The sequence below is a fragment of the Hemitrygon akajei genome, chromosome 8 (assembly GCF_048418815.1).
Source record: "Hemitrygon akajei chromosome 8, sHemAka1.3, whole genome shotgun sequence".
Taxonomy (NCBI): Eukaryota; Metazoa; Chordata; class Chondrichthyes; order Myliobatiformes; family Dasyatidae; genus Hemitrygon; species Hemitrygon akajei.
The window spans coordinates 94655543-94670396 of NC_133131.1; the positions used below are offsets into that span (position 1 = coordinate 94655543).

At 41.3% G+C, this 14854-nt stretch overlaps 1 protein-coding gene across 1 annotated transcript; it reads right to left on the minus strand.

The window, feature by feature from the left end:
- Nucleotides 1–9325: 9325 nt before the first annotated feature.
- On the minus strand, nucleotides 9326–12653 carry dlx5a (distal-less homeobox 5a). Its single transcript, XM_073054193.1, has 3 exons — nucleotides 12198–12653; nucleotides 11307–11491; nucleotides 9326–9999 (listed from the first exon to the last, which is right to left on the minus strand). The coding sequence occupies exons 1-3, from the start codon at nucleotides 12529–12531 to the stop codon at nucleotides 9685–9687; spliced, it is 834 nt and encodes a 277-aa protein (XP_072910294.1). The 5' UTR covers nucleotides 12532–12653; the 3' UTR covers nucleotides 9326–9684.
- Nucleotides 12654–14854: the final 2201 nt, after the last annotated feature.

Consider the following 14854-nt stretch of genomic DNA (forward strand, 5'->3'; position numbering starts at 1 on the left):
AAAAAGTCAATGTGTCTCGTGGTTAACTTCATTAAAAAGTACAAATAAAGAATTTCACTTCAAGGATACATAGGCCATTGATAATAGTCCCCGCATGGTAAAACCTATACCGTTTTGAAAGGGAAAACGTGATGTTTGGTTTCAAATTGCATTCAGGGAGGCACTGCAGGATGAAAATGTCAGAACATCATACCTACATATCAGTAAGAGATATACCATAACAATTATAAACGCCATTAACATTTCAATCTCGTTGCTTTAAGCCAACTTATTAAATTCTGAAGCAATATCATGACATCCTCTATAACTTATTTTGCAACAATGACCACAGTGGGGGAAATACAAACCGCTACACCATTTGAAACCACGCGCACTCTTCGTGAACGTTCGAGTGGTCGTTAGAATAAACTGCGATTCTCACGTGAATATTTTAACTATGTTAGAACAACCAAATGTTTTTTTTAAAAAAGGATCACGCAGTGTTCAGAAGCTATGTAACCAAGGTCCTATAAACATCAAATTGAAAGCCTTTGAAACTTGGCCATTGATCTCAATTGACAAAGAAAAGACATATCCAAAATTCCAAAATGACAATAACTGACAGTACGTACAGAACCATTATTACTTACTGATATATAGTTGTTTGGTTCTTGTGAGCAACCAAGGAAGTAAATTACAGAGTCCTATTATCAGCCACGGTTCTGATCTCATCTAATGGACTCGCCACTCCACTGGCAATATTGACTGCTTTTCACGAACTGAGAAAATCTAATGTAAAAATCCAACACGATCAATACTAAACAAAAACCTCCAGCTGCAGCCCCGTCCAATTTAAAGCTGATACTTGCTACAATTTACCGTATTATTCGCGAGAAAGGTTTAGACCATCATAAAAGCGACTATAATTAGGGTAATTTTTGATGTAGCCCGCTGATTACAGCGTTTTTACAGTCAAAGGTAATTACATGTAATTTTCTTCCACTTTTAATACTAAAGAGGTATCGTTATTTAAATTCAGGAAGAAGAAGAATTAAACAAAAGAGAAAGAATAGAACGTTGTGTTATTCAGAAACCAGTTAAAGAGGCTTTTAGACCTAGCAAAAAAGGGAGCAGACATCTGCAAAAGAAAATGAACTTCAAATGATGGTTCTGGAGAAACATTTTGCATGTAATTCCGAGAAAACCTGCACAATGGTACATTTGTCTAATTCAAGTAAAGCATATGCCAGTCTTTTTAATAATCTTAACGCATATTTTAATTGCACAACTATTTAAGAAGTGGATGAATTTTGTGGAATTATTCGGACAGAATTCGATTGACAGGTAGGATGAAAAAAGATTCTAAAATAAGTGAGGTTGGTCCACAATTCTACTGGCACAAGGTAAATACAAAACACATTTCATACATTTCTGGGCAAATTTTCTATTAAAGTCGCGATTTCAAGACATTGTATTTTCCAGATTATGATGTACCTAGTTTATTGAGTGAGTGCATCGAGTTCGAATAGGTGTGATTTTGGTTTTACTATTAGGCATCTGGTTGACGTTCTAACACATCGGGGGAAATGCATATACACCTGTGCGTTTACAGAACAAGCATGATTATAACTTTCCAATTTCACGTCCAAGACTTTTGGTGGTATTTCCATTTGGAATCCACGATCAAGTTGCTGAACAGACGGAATGAACTGCCATCAAATCCTCATCCGTATTGTTTATCTGTCGCTGTGTTCGCTGCATAAATATAGTTCTTCTAAGCGATGCAACGCCCCCTGTATTCGTCACTGTCTCTTATCAAATATTATCCCGTAGGCTAATATTTTAACGGTGTCTTTAAAAATGAGACAGGAAAAATCTGGAGCATCTTAATATAACAGGTGTGCGATCAAAATGAGATAATTCATCTAATGAAGCATACAATGAGAAACAAATACGCTACAGATTATATCCTATCTAATTTCTCTCTATATGCAACCGAGATCTATGGTAAATAAACTATGTATTTATAAAAAGGTGAAGATTGCTCATAAATTAAATGTAAATCAACACCACTAAAGTTATACAATATATTTTCATTAGGAAGATCAGCCAACGACATTGTGAATATTTATTGTGTCTTTGGCTACAATTGCTTCCAAATTAAAATCAATTTTTAGACTTCATTCAAAGTAAAATAAATAAAGCGATTTGATATTCCTCTTGTATTTCGGACTTTCGATTAAAAGTTTTAAACGTTAAGTGAAATCTGCAGTTAAGATTTCAAGCCCGTGTCGAGGCATATGAATGTCACATTAGTGGGAACTTAGCGCTTGTTTTACGAGGCAATGAAGAGAAACCGTGGGGGGGGGGGGGGGGGGACGGGGACATTTTACTCTCTTCATCAGTGTAGCCGCTTCTGTTCCTCTAGTTAAAAAAGGAAGCGTATTACTCAAGGCTCATTTGCCCCGCTCGGTGTTGAACTCCCAAAGAGAGTGAGCTCGATTCAGAATGAAAGGACAACATGCAGCGAATTTCTGGATCCGAACGTTAAGCGTACTTCTCTGGAACGGTGAGAACCGCACACATTCTCCAGCATAAGTGTTCCTCGTTCCCTTGGAACCATTTGGTTGGAACTGAATTTTGCAATGAAAAGTTACAAAGTACAAACAGGACAGGCCCAGCCTTCCTCTAATGAGTTAACAATCTGAGATCTGAGATAAAGTTTAATATCATGTATAGTTGCAGATTCTCAGTGCGTTCCCGATCACGCCCGCCCCCTCCGAAGAGTTGCTCGTTTTTGTGTGTGTGTGTGTGTGTGTGTGTTTGGGGGCTGTAGGGAGAAAGCCCATAACCATCTACATCCCATTCCCCCACTGTGTCTGTTTTATATATTAAAAAACGCACACCAGAATTTCGAGTTAATTTTACCATTTTTTTTCGGGCTGAAGTTGCATTTCCGCTTGACCCTCGAACCGACTCCTGATGTGGAGCAATGGAAATGGCAGGCGAAGCAAATGTGAAATAACTTCTGACGTCCCGCATGTGAACTGGGCTGAGATCATAAATGCAGCGCAAATGAAGAGTAAAGTATGAAATGTGTTCTCTCTATATTTCTCTCTACCACCCTCCAACCCTTCCAGACACGAATAAAACGGCATTAAAATATCCCACAGCTTCCTCTAAAAGTGAACACGCCACACAATTTAAGCCAACGAAGTGAGCTGCCTCGGGAAAAGTTAGTCGAAACACAAAGCCATGTTTAATCCTCCCGCTTCGGCTCCTCCGAAGCAAGATTTTCCTACCAGCATCACTACCGCCTGATAGTTGTCCCGACACAATAAAGCAAAACACTGTTTCACAAAAGGAAAACAAAGTATTACTTGGAAACGTTAGGGAAGGGTTTGCACGCCATGTGCATAGTCGAAAAGATTCCCTATGATAATGGTAGCAACTGTATTTTACCACAAAATAAATATACTTGATATATTTTTTTCGAGATCGTGAGTGGTTAACAAGATCACCAGGCAGATCTTTAGAGAATATTCTGTTCACCTACATTGCCCGGATTTGTAATATCTCAGCACTGTTGTCAGCTGCATGTGTCATTTCCGCACTGCTTGAGCATTGTATGAGTATTGCACAATTAGACAAGCATAGGTAGGTAGGTACATAAGTAGACAGATAAGTAGGTAGATAGATAGGAAGATAGCTACTGTAGATAGATGGATGGACAGGCAGACAGACATGCAAGCAGACAGACAGGCAGACAGACAGACTTGGGCTCCCGATGATTGTCTTCCCCAGGTTGCCTTGGAGCAATATGTTCAATGCAAGATGCCGCAACACAGCAGAACATGGCAACATATATAATCTGACAAACATTTTGTATTGAGTCCATCCCTCGCAAGGTCATTCAACTTACTCTATCCGAGCATCCGACCACTCTTAGTCTTATTGTCCGGAGGAAGTATCCATTCCACAAGGGATCAACGTCAAATGGGAAGTCCCGAGTTATTCACAAAACCGCAAACACTTTCCCTTTCCCTTCTCCTCAGGCATAAACTCGCCTACCTTCATCAAGAAGATATCATGAAATTTCTTAATATATAACTATACACAACTATACATACTGAGCGAGTTTCACACAACTATACATACTGAGCGAGTTTCACACCTGCCAGTGCACGCCTGTTCCAAGTACATATCCTTCCAACCTTCCATCAAAGGACATTGTGAACCAAGTGTTTTTGCGACGGTTCAAACCTTTGTGCTGTATAACCGGGCAGAAGCGCCGGCTCTACCGGTTGAGTGGAGCATACCCAGGTGTGAAATGTTTGCACACCCCACTACTTCTTATATTGCCAGCAAAATTAGCTATTATTACTGTCAGTATTTTGGAGATGACTGGGTTTATAAAAACTACTGTAATCAAGGAGAGGCGCATCTTTGTAAATTATAGGCAATTGTAAATGTCCAGATTATGATAATAACATCTTAATCCAGACTGAGGGATAATTACTACGAGTTATTACAGCGCTGCAACTGTCCACTCCGGCTATTTTCTCCGTTATCTGCACAGAACAGATGGCTGTTGAGTGGAAAACGCACATTGTTAATCGAACCTGTTCTCAGCGGGCGAAATTGCAGTCGAAAAGTGGAAAGAAACAAATGTGAATGCAAAGGAGAAATGCAAACCACGTTTCATGAGAGAACGCGTGAGTTACCATGTCAGAGTGCAGTGTCACTAATCAGAGCGTCTGATTATTTGAAAATTTGCGACAAAATGCATCGCTTTCTTGATGTTGTTCGCATGTGAGACGCTGAAACATAAGCAGCCAATTCCCTGATTCGATGGACAAATGGTAAAGTGAATTTTAAATTGCACACGATACATCCTGCAGTCTTTTCATAAACTGGGTCGCGGTCCGCTCACGTCCTCGGCCTGGTAGATCGGGTTTGAAAGGTAATGTTCCTGCGCGGCGTCCTTCACGTGTCTTGGGAAAAGATTGGGCACTACTTATTACAACAAAATAAATTCCAACATCGAATCTTTGTTTGATGAACACTGAGCATGGGGAGCACGTTGTTATTTGGGAACTGGCCTAGTGTCAGCACCTTTCCAAGTTTAGAGATTTGCTTCTGGTTTTATCGCCCAACTTGACTTCCAGACAGAATACATCTCCCACACGTAGGCACAACGATTTGGTAAGATTATACCACATTTTTCCATGATTTCGTCGAGGGAAAAATATCTCTACATCTATGATACATTCCTCAGCATTTTCAGAAACATTGTCACCTAAATAATTCACGCTGCTAAGTATGTATCCTAAAACCAATATTCGCTTTAGTACCAGCGAATTAAATGGTTGTGCGTATCAACACAGGATTAAAGGAGAAATCACCACAGAATGAAAACAGAAACGGTGAGAACAAGTACATAGCAAACCAGCACATAGACCAACAAGAGACATTTCCCTTCCGTTCAGGATTGTTCTTCGCATCTTGTGTGAAGATTTTAATAAATTAATCCCCACTCCCTCTTCCAGCCCCGACACACACCACTTCTATGCCAAGTCCTTTATGCAGTTACTCCCTGTTAAGATCTATTTGGATGCGTGCCGGGTAATCTATTTATTTCAAACGCGGACACACGTTCAACTGTAACTATTATTTAAGTTAAAATGCACGGATGATTATAGGGTGCAAGTTTGAGGAGAAGTTTGGTTTCAGAAAACGGTTGTGGATGAAGCTTTAACGTTTCCACGAAGCTCTGTCTATCCACGCAGAGTATGCTCGAAAACGACCCACACAAAAGGACGCTCCCCCTCCCCTTTGCACCCCGTAAACAATTCAGATACTAAACTTGACGTAGTGACACTAAACTTGATTGTGGTTGCATAATACAAGATGAGAGTAATTAGCCGGGGCTGTATTTCCTGCAGTAAAATGTGCCAAGTGCCGCATTTCTTAGATACTTAAATCTTACAGTCGCATTCACAGACTTTAAACATTGCCGTTGCATGCCGTATCAAATTACAGCAAGCCAAGCTTGTCGTTGGACATGCAGTTTAACAATTAAAATGGGTTGTGATTTGACAGCTTTTAATGCTTCGATTGCTGGAGGGATAGAATAACGTCAACAGACTGTATGTTCTTCATTTTCCCTCGCCTGCAATATAGTAGTAAAAGACGAGTAAATGCGATCCCAAATCCGGTAACAGTAGAAGGCCGCAACAGTCAGGGTTAATAAGCTGCGAAGCAAAGACGCCAACGTCTGCACACTCTTCTTTCTTCATCGCATATTTCCATTTTGTTTGCCTAGATACTTTACCATTAAAACAAAACGCATCGACAGAAAATGAAAGCTCCCTAGAGCCATGCCGTGCTTACCCACTCTAATTAAAAAGAGCAAGGACAGTCCGTTTTTGATGAAGGTAATTCCTTTCAGGAGATATCAACTCATAAAAAATATAAGATGAATAAATAATTAGTTTTCAATGGCTAATAAGTGAGAAACATTATTTCATATTGTATGTTTATTTTGCGCAGCCTGTGGGTTCTTGAGGAAAGGCAGCAATCGTGGTCATTTTCTCATGCCTTTTGTCAGCGTTTCTCTTGCACGCCCAGGTACCTGACTTAAGTATCTGTGGACTCATCTTCAATAGACATGTGTTCACATCGCTTGCATGTGCGTGCAGGTATATACGTGTGTTACTCTGTGCGTGTGCGCCTGTATGTACACACAGGACTGTGTGTAGTTAAGGATCCGCGCCGGAAAATGGTTAAATGTATTATTTTTAGATTACTTTTCTAAAGAATCAAACGTGTGTTGGTTGAGTCAGGCTGTGGCCGGGAGCAGCGCTGTACTGGAGCCGGCCTGCCCCCACAAGAATGCGGCTCTCTGTGATCTCAACTGCCGCCCTCTCGGCTCCTCTCTGCCACTCAAAGCTGCTAATTGTGGGCTACACAAAGAGAAAGAAAGTCTGCGGGAAGTCTGCAAGCCAGTCTCCGGGAGAGCTTAGCTACCAGAAAAGCGAACATAACCCAATTCCAGCGGCAAGAGCCCGCCCCACCTAAAATACTTTACTGCCTTAAGGCAAGAAGGTTGCTTTTCAAATGTATCCTTGATGGCTTCACAGAATAGCAGATTCCGACAGAGGCAGTTTTTTTACACACGTAGGTGCGTTGCCAGGAGTGCTAGCGGATTCAGATGCTTTAGGGACATTTACGAGATTCTTATTTAGGCACATGGATGAAAGAAAAATGGAGGGCTACGTGGGCGGGAAGGGTTAAATTGATTTTGGAGTAGGTGAAGAGTCGGCGCATTACGGGCCGAAGGGCCTGTGCTATGCGGTGCTATGTTCTTACCAACGTTTACAACCTGATTTGACATCCTCGATTTAACAGTTTTACTGACATGTCGATGTGCTTCAACAGTTAATGAAAATAGATGTTCTTCGTGATAATATAACATCGGCTAGATTCTTATGATTGTGTTAAAACATATCGGCATTAAACTAATTCCCATAAATACATGTTCAGGTGGGCTTCATACTACACTATTCCTACACTATTTCCTTTTGAAATTATTTTATATATTTAATAGGCGGAGATCACATTGTAGACACTAATATTTCCCATCCACCTCCATAGGCGAGGTTAGGGCTGTTAATATGCTTGTATATCTATGCGATCTCATTCAATGCCTTCTCTTCGTCGCCCGAGGATGTACAATATGTCTCTCAATATTATAAAGGTTTTACTAAGTTCGCCTCACCACCAGCCAGTCCTCACGCTTCCGTCAAGACGGAGCAGCAATGGACAAATTGCAAAACTAACAGAGTATTTACAGCTTTATAATACTCGCTCTACTTTGTTACCAATAGCCAGTCGTCGGGTCCTCTCTTGTGCAACTCCATCTGTCTGGACTTCGTTATGTACAGGCCCGGTACATAATAAAAAGTCTGTGGCCATCAATCTTTTGACATAAAGGTCCAATGCATTTGTGAGTTGACCCAATTATCGTCATCGTTGGATCTGCTGGTGGGTTGTTACATAAAATGGAATTAACTCACATTATACAACCAGCTAATACCCTCAAGTTTTTTTTTTAAAGATGATTACACGGGCTAAGAATAAAACCCACATTTACTCAGTTAAGTTCAAAATCCATTTCAAAATAATTGACGTAAAGAACACCAGAATTGGATTCGAAAGTTTGGCTATCTTAACGTGGGCGATCGTATCTCTCTCTTAACAAGCATATTTGCTGTAATTCTTTTTGTACCAATCGTTTAAAAGTTATGGGAGTTTAAGATCAACCTGCTGTAGACGTTGTTTATAGAGAAATGTAATTAATTTATCTCAAAACGCGCTAGTTCGGTACAATTATTATCAACTTGCTGAGTGGGATAAAGAACCTAAAGCACATGTTATTGTTATTATAAAGGGCAATAACCCAACAACAACTTAGTATCTGAGATATTGCCCCTTTGCTATTTGAGAATTGCAATGGAAATATTACTCTGCCTTTTGACCAACACAAAGTGTAATTAAGAAGTGACACACGTACAAAATATGCACCGTGACTACTCAACCTTTTACATTGGTTCTGTATCTCTAGGATATTTTGACTGAATACTCGGCCAAGCAGTAACATAGGTTTTCGAAGCTCCGGACATATCTTAAACATAATTTAAAGCACGTAAATCGGCATGGTTATTTAGAAATTAAGATTGTGACGAGCCCGGCTTGTTTTAATTGAACTTTCTTACTTAAATTACACCCATGTTCCATTTGCTTATGTTTGGGTTTCCGTAGGAATAATTTATTCAATCCTTTTTTTATATATATTCCCTCTGATTCTGTTGTAGGAGAATACAGCGCCATGTTCAGAAAATTGAATCGGGACCCAATTTGATCATGATTTCATAATTATTAGACAAGATAAAGCAACAAAAGTTAAATGTCTGTTTTCAAATACAGGTTAATTATCTCCGAAAGATAGAACGCATGCTTCTGTAAAAAGAGGAACGGAAAGCATTGGAACATTCCTTAGAATTAGATCCATTCATTTAAACCTGTTTGCTCTGATTGCTGGGATCTCCTTTTTCAAATCCGGGAGAGTACTTTCTCAATTAATATTATGGCTTGAGGCTTAATAGTTTATTTGCAAATTAAACGTAACAGATACATTTTAGTTTCCCAGTAAACACTTTGGTTAGTCCTTTGAGTGCCTCCATAGCTACCATTTCTGAACACTGTTAAATTACATTTAAGCATTTGTTAATTACATAATAACCTGGCCACATGATTTGTATGAAATAAGCTTCCAACAGTGATGTTGTCCGAAGAGTCAATAATTTTATTTAAACAGAATATACAGTTTAATCCAACTATCTACACGTATGTACAGAATAGATGCTACTGAAAAGTCCAGTAATGTTGGGGGGGTCGAAGCCTACTAATGAAAGGCACCTTTGACAGTGTCCATATTGGCCATGAAGTCCGTTGGGAAAGTGGCCAGTTCTCCTCTTTGAAATGTAGAGAACAGAAATGCACCCAACAAGTGGACAGTGTCAGAAATGTCGCTCAGGTGCAGAGTTTGATGTCTCAGGATTCCCACTGAACAAGTCCGCAGTTCTTTGTATACCTCCACCGTCTGTCGGGCCGTGATCAATCCTTTTTGGAATATACCTCAGGTTAATAGATTGTCCCAGATCCCAAAGCTAGTGGATGATGTAGCGAGCTTGCAGACTGCAGGTGGGAATGAATAGCATTGGGATTTGAATACCAGGAAGAGGTGTTTTCCAGGTAGCCCGCAGGGGATGGGTTGTGACTGGGAGGTTGATGAGTGTGAACAACTCTTGAGGAGCTGTGACTCTCCCAGACAGCAGGGGACTGGGGAGAATTGCAGGCCATGGGGTCACTGGAACTAGGGCTGTGCTCTGGGGGGATCTCCCCGTTTTTTATGATCTTCTTGATTTTCGATCTTCGGTTCTGGAACCATATTTTAACCTGTTAAAGCAAATTAAATCAACTAATTAATTGATCACAAAGCAGCGATAAATCAAGCAAAGCTATATTACCGCCGAAAGGCTGCCTGAGCAATTCAAGTCAATTGGTAAATTTTCGCATCGATTCCTTTTAGTAGCTAGTTTACATAGTAAACAAATCTCTTGTTTAAATATCTGTTAGGGGTTTTATTGCAAGAAAATAAGACCATTGTTTTTTTTAAATGCAGCATGCAACCACCACAACTTGCCTGTCTCCACCCCACCTATTTTATTGCTCGCTTGTGTCTTTTGACATATGTCACACTAGTTTAATCTGCTCTTCACCTCGTACTCCCGGAATTGCGATTCTTTTATTCCAGGTCTAATTAGTCATGCGAGATTTGCGCACTCGGGCCGAATTCGTGGCGGCGATTTTACTATAAATAATACTTTTTTTAAATGCAGATCAACGGCAGAAATTAGATTGAAAACACGCAAATAAAGTACCCCTCACCCTCTCGATATTTGTATTATCCATCTCTATATCACACGCAGCTTTGGTTTTAAAAAAATGCGTTGCCAGGAAAGTAAATAGTTTTAACTTCAACATTTAAAAAAAAATGCAACGTCCCTTTCAAAATCAACAATATAATTTCCAAGCGACTTATGGTGAGATTAGGAGTTTAATAAGAGTTATATTTAATTTGAGCGAGTTTTTAATCGTCGGCCGAGCTGGAAGTACAGTACAGAATTATCACACCCTCGCCACCAGAACGCGCGCGGTAAGAGAGAGAGGGAGGGAGGGAGGGAGAGAGAGAGGGAGGGAGGGAGAGAGAGTGAGAGTGAGAGAGAGAGAGAGAGAGAGAGAGAGAGAGAGAGAGAGAGAGAGAGAGAGAGAGAGAGAGAGAGAGGGGGGGGAGAGAGAGGAGAGAGGGGAGAGAGAGGAAACAGAGAGATAGATAGAAAGAAAGGGAGGGGAGAGAGAGAACACTGCTGAAATAATAAAGAAGTTGAGTCGCGTCCCATACACATAAACACTCGGATTTAAGTTTATGTCGGGGGCATTACATTAGTCAGGGGGAACGAAGCCATGCCGGAACAGCTAAAGTTTCTGAGTATGCCTTCCGCGGATTTATGTTTGCCACTGCCAGGACCTCGTTTAATCTAGGATTCCTATATCCTCCCAGATACAACACACCCCAGCTGGTGCAGCCGCTCAGAAATGCGGCCGATTCTACCGGAGTGTGTTCGCCAATGTGGCACTAAGCGGCATTGCACACTGGTTGGGCGAGATAGTGGAATCCCAGCTGCTGGGATCGTTGGCCTTACCTGGGTCTGAGTGAGCCCCAGTGATGCCGCCAGCTCGGCTCTCTCAGGCAAGGCCAGATACTGGGTTTTTTGGAAGCGTCTCTGCAGAGCTGCCAGCTGGAAACTGGAGTAGATGGTGCGGGGCTTTCGGACCTTCTTCGGTTTCCCGTTGACCATCCGGATCTCGGGCTCGGCAAGCTCTTTATCTGAAATCGAAAATCCACACTTCAGCTTTGTAAAATTTGAACGAAACGCGCTCACCAGCACCACGCCAGAATAAACCGCGGCGGGGATTGGGGCATAAAATGCTCCGGGAAACAGAAAGGATGTTTTGCCCCGGCACTCCGGACCTTCATAACGAATACGGGTCGTTATCTTACTGTTGACTAAACCTCTACTTACATCCCATTCACATGTAAAAATACTGTTTTCCTGTACACGTCCTACTTCATATATATATATAAAAAAACAAGCTGATGTCTCCCTGCCTGGATTTACCGCCGGAAAAAAACACAAAAGCGATCTGCTCCTTTTGATATTAAAAAACAGCGACACTTTAACTTCGGTGAAGAGAAACAAGCCGGGAGTGGACGTAGGAAAGCTCTATTTATTTACGCTAGTGCCATAAACTGCTCACATCTGTCTCTCTATATTTTTAACTGCCGCGACTTTCGATAGGTCAGCGGCTGGCGTTCTCTCCCAAGTCTCCAGTGAAAATTCCACGGGGAATCGAATTTACAAATCGCTCACTGCTCCCGCCGAGCAAGCGAGAACTTCTGAGAGAAAGGGGTGCTGGAGGCAGGAATTGATGAAGACTGATCCGGGGTGCGGAAGGCATTTCTGTGGCTGCTGAACAAACAAGAGGTGCTAGAGAAATTAGCGAAGAAGTGGTGGAAAAAAATGGCTCCATACCTGGCTGGTTGCACGTTGGCGGTGCCCTGCTGTACGCGCCGTACTGGTGGTAATGGCCGGGGTAGCTGTAGTCGTGGTAGGCTTTGGCGGGGTAAGTGGTGGCCGAGCCGTTCCCTCCGTGGTATTGGTACTGGTAGGGGTTGAGAACTTTGCCGTAAGACGAAGGCGAGCAGTAGCCGTGATGAGAGCCGCCTGAGCTGTAGTAACCCGTATCGGTGGCCGTGGACTCGGGGAGAGTCGGCGATTCCTGCGACGGGTGGTGCATGCTGTGCTGAAAAGTACCCTGTTGATCTGTCCGGATGCTGGGTACCTTGCGATCGAATATTGCTGTCATAGCCCCGAGGTCGATGCCTCTGTGTTTGTATGTGCGAATGTGTGTGTGTGTGTGTGTGTGTGTGCGGGGAGGGGGAGGGGGAAGGAGATGGGAGTGATCTATGTAGACATAGCTCTGTGTGCTACAGGAATCGGGCAGACTGTGGCTGGGACACAGCAAAGTCTTGGTTAAGTTCTTAATTGCGCTATTACGCACTAGATGGATGTGTTCCATTGGATACTGCAACCAGCCACCAGTAACACCCCAACTCGCTCAACTCGTTTAACACCATGCTCCAAGTTTCTTAAACACGAAACAACATAGGACTTAAAATACAAAAGTATGAAGTCGTTGTAAGGCGATTGTTGGTAAATAACACCCACCGCACGACGTCTAATAACAAAGGCAGCTTTCACCGCGGGCCGTTGGCATTTCTGCCTTTCCGGGAAACCAGATCTTAATTCCCCGCCACGCTGGTTGTCAGTTAACATTTTAAATATAAATTGACAACAGGAGAATCTGGAGTTGATTTTACTTTGGCGTCGGATCTTCCATTAAAGCCACGACATTTTGTTTTGAATTGGAATCGCTTGCTTTGAATGACATAATACGACAGTTTTTAGTCTCAAGAGATTACGTATCGGCATATAAAGTTATAATTCACAACTGGCTTCTTTGCAGGATAATATTACAATTTACATGGTAATAAAAGTACGTTTAACATGTAGACCAGCTATTACCCATTCAAAAGGGTAATTTAATCGATGGTGGACACGCAGACGCAGCCTCTGGAAACACCCGTGTTACACGATTTTCATTTTCGGGGCATAAGGGTTGCAAAGGGCATACCTGCACCTATGTTTTTGAGAGTCACCGTGTTTATAAACGATGTTTGTGCAAGTAAGGTGAGATCTTTCTTCAACAGCTCACTCCTGGTTCATGTGCACTGTAACGTCTAACGTCCGTTTTATGAACACTCCATTGGTTTTTATCGAAATTACCATTGAAAAATAAAATAAAAACAAAAATACAAATTGAAATTCAGTGTTAGATTTCTATAATGCATTTATGAGGTCAGGAATTTTTTCTTTAATGTGCATGTTATCTACTCTGTAGTTCCTTTTGCAAACTAGGTTTGGGGAGACTGGTTTACGTATGTCGACCACATTCACCATTCTGAGTCAGGCACAGGTTTAGGGTTGGCTGGAACAGCGCTTTCGAAATTCTTTTTGAAGATAGTCACGATGCTGGCTTACAACTCGAAAAATAAACCGAAGCATTTACATTATACACAAATAGACACAAAACCGACTCGCGCTTTCTAACAATGTAAAATAAAGACCGATTTGGACACATGCTTGTTTAAATCTTGTTGGAACTAATTTACAAAACCTAAATAAATGCTTCCTTGTATTTGAATACGTAGAAGGGTAGCAGAATTTTGATATTTAATGTTAAACTATGTGGATTACACCGCCATCTAACGATCATTTCGAATATAACATGTTTTTGGTCAATAAAACCAGAACTACTCCATGTTAATCAAGAATGCAGGAAACGCTCTGCAGATCAAGCAGCATTGAAGAGGGGAAGAAGAAATTAAATCATTTCATTTTCATTTAAAACGTTTGAATGTGTATATGAAAACATTCAAGCTTTTGTAGTATACAGCTTGTGGCCATAGAGACATTGAGCACCACAGCATAGAAACAGGCAGTTAGGCCAAACCAAGTCAGTTCCAGCCTGTACCCATCTTCCTGCACTCAATCCATAGTCCGCAAAACTGCTCTCATCTATGTACTTACCCAACTTTCTTTTTAAATGTTATAATTGAACCCACATCTACTATTTACGCTGGCAGCACATTCCACACTTGCAAAACCCTCTCAGTGAAGAAGTTTTCCCCCAGGTTCCTCTTAAATATTTCACCTTTCACCCTAAACGTGTGACCTTCAGTTGTGGTCTCATTCGTCCTGAAAGAAAAAAGCCTGTTCACTGTATCTATACCCCTCATGATTCTGTAAACCTCTATGAGATCTCCCCTCTTTCTCTTGCGCTCCAGGGAATGATGTCCTAACCTATTCGATCTTCCCCAATAACTCAGGTCCTTAAGTCCCAGAGATATTGTTGTAAATTTTCTCAGCACTCTCTCAAGCTGATTGAAATTTAATTTACTTAATTGAATTTATTTTTTCCTTATGCTTCAGGCATATGTTAGGAATCGAAAAGTGCACTTGCCGATCACCGGGCTGCCATTTTGTCTTTAGTAAAAATTAATAACAAAACACAAGGTCCACAAGCCAGTATTTAACTCGATTGCATTTTTTTTCAATAAAGCAAAAAA